The following is a 6146-nucleotide window of genomic DNA, read 5'->3' as shown; positions in this document are numbered from 1 at the left end:
GCCCGGGGCTGAGGCGGTGGCTTCCCCGCAGGCAGCACACCGCTGGGCTGCTACAGGAAGCTGGTGGAGTATTGCCGCAACGGGGACCTGTCCTTCAAGTACGTGAAAACCTTCAACATGGACGAGTACGTGGGTGAGTGTCTGTCCGGGCTGTGTCCGTCTGTCCTGTGCCAACGGCCGGTCCCTGCCACGGGACCGACCTGCTTTTTTTTTGGTCGGGGTGTGGATGGTGTGGAAATCCCACTCTAAGGTAGGAGGGATAAAGTTTGCATTGGCCATGGGAGTGAACAGGGATGGTCTGAAAACCTGGATATGAAATATTAAGAGTATCAGGAGAAAGGAGGCTGAGGGGAGACCTTCTGGCTCTGTCCAGCTCCCTGGAGAGCGGAGGGGGTGGGTCTGTTCAACCAAGGACCAAGGGACAGGACAAGAGGAAATGGGCTCCAGTTGTGGCCAGGGCAGTTGAGATGGGATGTGAGGAAGAATTTCTTTGCTGCAAGGGTTCTGAGGCATTGGAAGGGGTTGCCCAGGGCAGTGGTGGAGTCCCCATCCCTGGAGGGATTGAAGAGTCGTGTAGACACAGTGCTGAGGGACATGGGTTAGTCATAGGGGACTGGTCAGTGTTGGGTTCATGGTTGGACTCCATGAGCTTGAAGGGCTTTCCCAATCCAGGCAGTTCTGGGATCCTGTCTTGCTGGGTATTACACACACTGGGACTCAGTGTTTCACCTGAACTTATGTATTGACCAGCCAAGGATCCATCTTATCACTGCAAGCCAAGATAGCGTGGAATGTTAACTGCCACCTTTGCTCTGGGGTTATGAAGGTCACTTCAGCTCCAGGTCCCTTCCAAGGACTGAAGCGATACCCGTCCGAGTGCCCTTCTGTAGCTGACGTGCACTCCTGCTGAGACAGCAGAGGTCTGGCTAATTTATGAAGCTGTGATGAAATAGCCTCTTCAGGAGAAAGAGTACAGGGAGATTAGTGGGCAAGCCTGAAGCTCCAAAGGTGAAAAACATACAGGGTGTATTTGCTAATGCTGATTTTACTCTGGCCAAGAATTTTTTCTGTGAACAATCCTCATCGAGCAGCATTAGGGAATAGACCATCCAGGGTGTTCACAGGAAAAAATCTTGGCCAGAGTAAAATTAGCATTAGCAAATATTAGGGAAATAAAACCAACTCATGAAAGTTGAGGGGGTCACAAATGACAGACAGAGAAAGCAGTGCAAAGCCCCTGCGAGGGCAGATCGTGCTTTGTGTTATGTGTGACAGTCTTTCAGCTGATCTTAGTCCCGTGCGTGCTCTGTTACCAGGTCTCCCGAGGGATCACCCGGAAAGTTACCATTCCTTCATGTGGAATAACTTCTTCAAGCACATTGACATCTCGGCAGAAAACGTTCACATTTTGGATGGAAATGCACCTGATCTACAGGCAGAGTGTGACGCGTTTGAGGAGAAAATCAAAGCAGCTGGAGGAATTGAGCTCTTTGTTGGAGGTGAAAAGCCAAAGGACCACTATCTATCTATCTATCTATCTATCTAATTTATTATCAGAAGAGTTCATTTTCAAGGCAGGTCAGTGGGTTTGCAGTGAAAGCCACCCCACGTACCATCATCCTGGGTGCTCACGTGCTGGCAGCCTTGTCTTCCAGCGTATCGCTCCCCCAATTTTAAGTGTTTCAATCCAGGAAGTGAAGTGTTCAGGAAATTAGGCAGGGCTAGAATTGTACCGAATGCTAAAGGTACTGAAATTGCCAGTGCTAATAGGACACTGCTAGGAGTAGTCAGAGTCCTCTGAGCCAACAGGAGCTCAACACAAGCTTTTCCCATCGGTTTGCCTTAAGATTCTGACATCTACTTCTTGTCTTGTTGTCCCAGCACAATTAGGGAAGAGTCTCTGTTGGTTTCAGAGGAGGCTTTTGTCATCGTTCCTACCAGAAGCAAATTTAAGCTTGAGCAGAAAAACTGCAAGTGTTTTTTCTGAGATCTGTATCTATTCCTGAAGCGTTGAATGTCCTTCTGAGAGTGCTGCTGGCTCAGCCTCCTACAATAACCACTGACCCACCTCTCAAACTGTCTCTGTCCCAGGTATTGGCCCAGATGGTCACATCGCCTTCAACGAGCCTGGATCAAGTTTGGTCTCCAGGACGCGAGTGAAGACCTTGGCTATGGACACTATATTGGCTAACGCCAGGTTCTTTGATGGTGACCTCTCCAAAGTCCCTACAATGGCTCTGACTGTCGGAGTGGGCACTGTGATGGATGCCAGAGAGGTTAGAAGTGCAGTGACTTCATACAGCAGCTCTTGAGCAGGGCTTCCTGGAGGAGCTGGAGCTGATCCCGTCCTGGAGCAGCATTGCACCCTGCTGGCCTGGGCCTGCTGATGCTTTTCCTGCCACAGGCAGCTGAATACCTGATCCTCCTGCAGCACTATGGAAAGGCTCTTGCTCTGTCTTCCATTTTCACTTTGCTAACACTTAACCTCTGTGTAACTCTGCAGAACAGTTGTGATCCACAGGGAGTTAGAGACGTTTGGGAGGGTGTCTTTGGTTAAGAAGTTCATCTGGGGAAATAGATGCAAGAATCGGTGGTTGACTCGATGTTGTACCAGCAGATCATGAAAAGTGTATGGGATGGCTTTTAATTGAGTCTGGACCTTGACTGATACTTGTTAAGTCTCAGACTAAAGGTGCTTAACAGGGGAGCTCAAAGTATCTGACTCATGATCTTTAAGGTCCCTTCCAACCATTCTATGATTACAGTGACCCACCAGGCTGAGATTTAATTGACAAATGAAATGCAGCCAGAGCAAACAGAATGGTGGTGCAGCAGTGAGGATGATGGACACTGTCCCCTGGTAGGGACCAGGGTGTGGCTGTGCTCTCTCTGAATGCACCTTCCAGACCCTCACTGCCATCCTCTGTGTCTTGGCCTCCAGGTGATGATTCTGATCACGGGAGCCCACAAAGCCTTTGCCTTGTACAAAGCCATTGAGGAAGGTGTCAACCACATGTGGACAGTATCTGCTTTCCAGCAGCACCCCAACACCGTGTTTGTGTGCGATGAGGACGCCACGCTGGAACTCAAAGTTAAGACGGTGAAATATTTTAAAGGTGAGTGTTTGACCCGACCAAGCAGCTGCTGCCCTTAGTTTTCAAGTGGCACGAGCCACGCTCTGCACGAGATGTTTCTGTTTAATCAACTCCCAAAGGAGTAACTTCCTGAAACAGAACAGCAGAGATGTACAGGGATTGTGAAAGTGCAAAGGGAATGCTTAACTGTGGGCATGGGGGCAAAAGAACAAGGACTCTAGTAATGCCTAATTTAATTAGCATGTAATGAATGAGAATTTTGCTTTATTATATCTACTTAAGTCATCTTTTTACTCGCTACGTCAGGTTTAATGCTGGTTCACAACAAGCTGGTGGAGCCCTTGTACAGCATGAAGGAGACGGGAGCAGAAAGAAGCCAGTCCAAGAAGCCGTACAGCGATTGATCGCGCTGTTCCGAGCAGTGCTGAACCAGCTTCTCTGTCAAAAACCAGCTGTGAAAAAAGGGCATTGCTGCAGAAACTCATCTCATGGTTGTTCTTTAATTAGCAAAATGATTATGTGCTTGCTCCTCTCCTAAAAAAAGACAAGATGCCAAACACCTGCCTTAATTAACCAAATGAGGATGGGACCCAGTGTACTCTGTTCCACAAACATCCACCACTAACTTCATCTCCGAAGGTAAAGTCAGTGGAGAATGAGTCGTTTAATCTACAAAGCAACTGTGATCACGTGGACTGAAGGCCACAAAACTTAAATGTGAAGATATGTGACATTAAAATGTTGCAGAAGCCAAAGGGATGATCACTTTGGGATGTATTCCTTGCAACTGGGACAAGTGCCTCGTGTGTCATTCCCCCTCCACGAAACACTCTGACATTATAGTCGTTTAAAATGGGAACTGAGCTTGTTGAGCCTGGAGAAGGGAAAGCTTCAGCGTGACCTGAGAGCAGCGTGCTTCACCACGAGGAGGTCACCAGGAAGATGATGAAGTCAGGCTCTCCTGTGTGCAGGGGGAAGATGAAAAGAGACAGTGGGGCTCGAAACAAGATCCTCAGACTGGATATGAGGAAAACACCCTCCCATGAGGACAGTCACACAGTGCATTGGGTTCCCCAGAGGTGCAGTCTCTGTCCTTAAGAGGTTTTCAAGACCTGACTGGATGAAGCCGTGGCTGAGCCCTGCTTTGAGCCAGGTGTTGGACTCGAGACCATCAGTGCCATTAATGTAGTTATTGATTAGTTTACACATCTAGATGATTTTCTTTGTTGTCACAGGAGAAGCCTTTCGTGTTCAGTTCCAGGGTATGGTTTTCTGTGCCCTGGTGCTTTATGATGTGCTACAGGAGGGCAGGTTTGTTCTGAGGAAGCAGAACTGGCTTCTCTCTGCTGCTCAGCTCTGTTATTGGTGTCAGTGCAGAGCCTGAAGCTGTTCTCTCTTTACCCCCTCCCTGTGCTTTTTGATGCCACAAAGAAATGCCAAATAAGCCTCAAAGGAAACACACTTCCCTCTGGCTTCAGCCTGTGTTTAATTACAGAAGCCCCACACAGGTGGACAGCAGCTTGTACTGGCAAAACCCCACCAATTCTGAAACCATTCCTGGGTTTCCTGTCAAGTGAGGGGCAAGACAAACTGGGGAGCATCTTATTTTCCTTATGCAGAGATTTTGTAAGCTGTTGATCTGTCATGTAGCTTTCTACAGTAAATGTCTTAATTTTTTCTAACTGGTCACACTGAGCTAATGAAACATGGAACAGCTCCTGTGGCTGACACCATCTTTGAACAGAACAGCAGAACCTTCAAAGCAGGAGAAAGACCTGTTATTCTGCACAATTTCTCTTCCCACCTAGAGGCAAAGCTGTGCTGAAAGCAGTTTGGTAGAAGCAGCTACTGCTGCTCCCTGCTTCAAGAGCTGCCTGCCTTGTTCAGTGTCTGCTGGCAGGTTTCCACCAAACACCTGCTGTGGTTCTGTCCTACCAGGCAGCAGCCATTTCATATGAAAAAGCAGAGATCTTTAAAGGAGAAAGGAGGAGGTGACAGCTCTCTACCTTTTACCACAAAATGTCTGCAAATAATCCAACACTCACTCTGTGCACACACAGACGTGGAGAAAGCGAGGAGGTTGGCAAGAGGGGGAAAAAACAAACCAAAACCCAACCAAACAAGGAAGAAACTCTACACTGTGTTACCAGAGTTGTCTGCCTTGCTCTGTCAGTGAAGACAGGTTCTGTCTTCACCTCTGCACCACCAGCTGATTGTCCCCTCCTCGGAGGGTCTGTCCTCCTCTGCCTCACTGCAGATGTGGGAGCTCCAGCCCAGGGTTCCCCATGTGCCCAGAATTCAGAGACAGGGTGGTGACTTACATCACTGTTCCTCCTCTGTCCACACAGTTCTGCACAGCAGAGGTAGTTCCTTCCAACACCTTCAAATACTTCACTGGGGCACTTGCAGACATCCCTAGCCACGGCTGTTCATCCCAGCACACCCTTTCCTGCCTCTGTCCTGGCAGAAGGGACCTGCCCAGCCTCCTCCAACACCATCTCCTCCTCCATCCAGGGAGGAAAACAGGGTTTAGGCACTTGGTTCTCCTCATCACAAACAATCCCCACCTGTCTACAGAAGCAGCTTAGCAGGAAGAAAGCTCCCTCCTAAATGAGACAGCTTTTGGATTCAGCCTGGAGAGTTAAAAATTGTGGCCAGAGTGGAAATGACTGTGGGGACAGCAGCTAAAAGCTGGTTCCATCCCATAGTAGTGTCATGACAGGCACCATGTATCACCTGGGGATGGCATCTCCCAGGGAAAACCAGGGCTTCTGGGGTGTGAGGGGACTTCTCATACATAAACCTCCACCCTTCCACCACCAGAACACATCCTGGGTCAGCTTTCCACGAGCCCAGGTCTGGTCCAGGTCACTCCACAGAGGATCTGGTGGCTCACACGGGCACTAGAGGCGATCACCACCCAGACACACACCGGCCTGCGCTGCCAGACACGAGCCGTACTGAAGACAAACAGGGAGACAACTGCATTTAGTGTCTTAAAGTGAATTTAGTGCATGGAAAGGTGCAGGAAATACAATTTAAACCACACAC

The 6146-nt window shown here is 49.0% G+C and overlaps 1 protein-coding gene across 1 annotated transcript; it reads left to right on the top strand.

Moving 5' to 3' along the window:
- The first annotated feature begins 17 nt into the window (after positions 1 to 17).
- On the top strand, positions 18 to 3606 carry LOC104527218 (glucosamine-6-phosphate isomerase 1). The gene is made up of 5 exons (XM_010170879.2): positions 18 to 133; positions 1317 to 1499; positions 2092 to 2276; positions 2942 to 3116; positions 3402 to 3606. The coding sequence occupies exons 1-5, from the start codon at positions 118 to 120 to the stop codon at positions 3497 to 3499; spliced, it is 657 nt and encodes a 218-aa protein (XP_010169181.1). The 5' UTR covers positions 18 to 117; the 3' UTR covers positions 3500 to 3606.
- The last annotated feature ends 2540 nt before the right edge of the window (positions 3607 to 6146 follow it).

This window comes from Antrostomus carolinensis, unplaced genomic scaffold, assembly GCF_000700745.2.
Source record: "Antrostomus carolinensis isolate BGI_N321 unplaced genomic scaffold, ASM70074v2 scaffold22146, whole genome shotgun sequence".
NCBI classification, from domain to species: Eukaryota; Metazoa; Chordata; class Aves; order Caprimulgiformes; family Caprimulgidae; genus Antrostomus; species Antrostomus carolinensis.
This window is presented reverse-complemented; position numbering and strand designations above follow the sequence as displayed.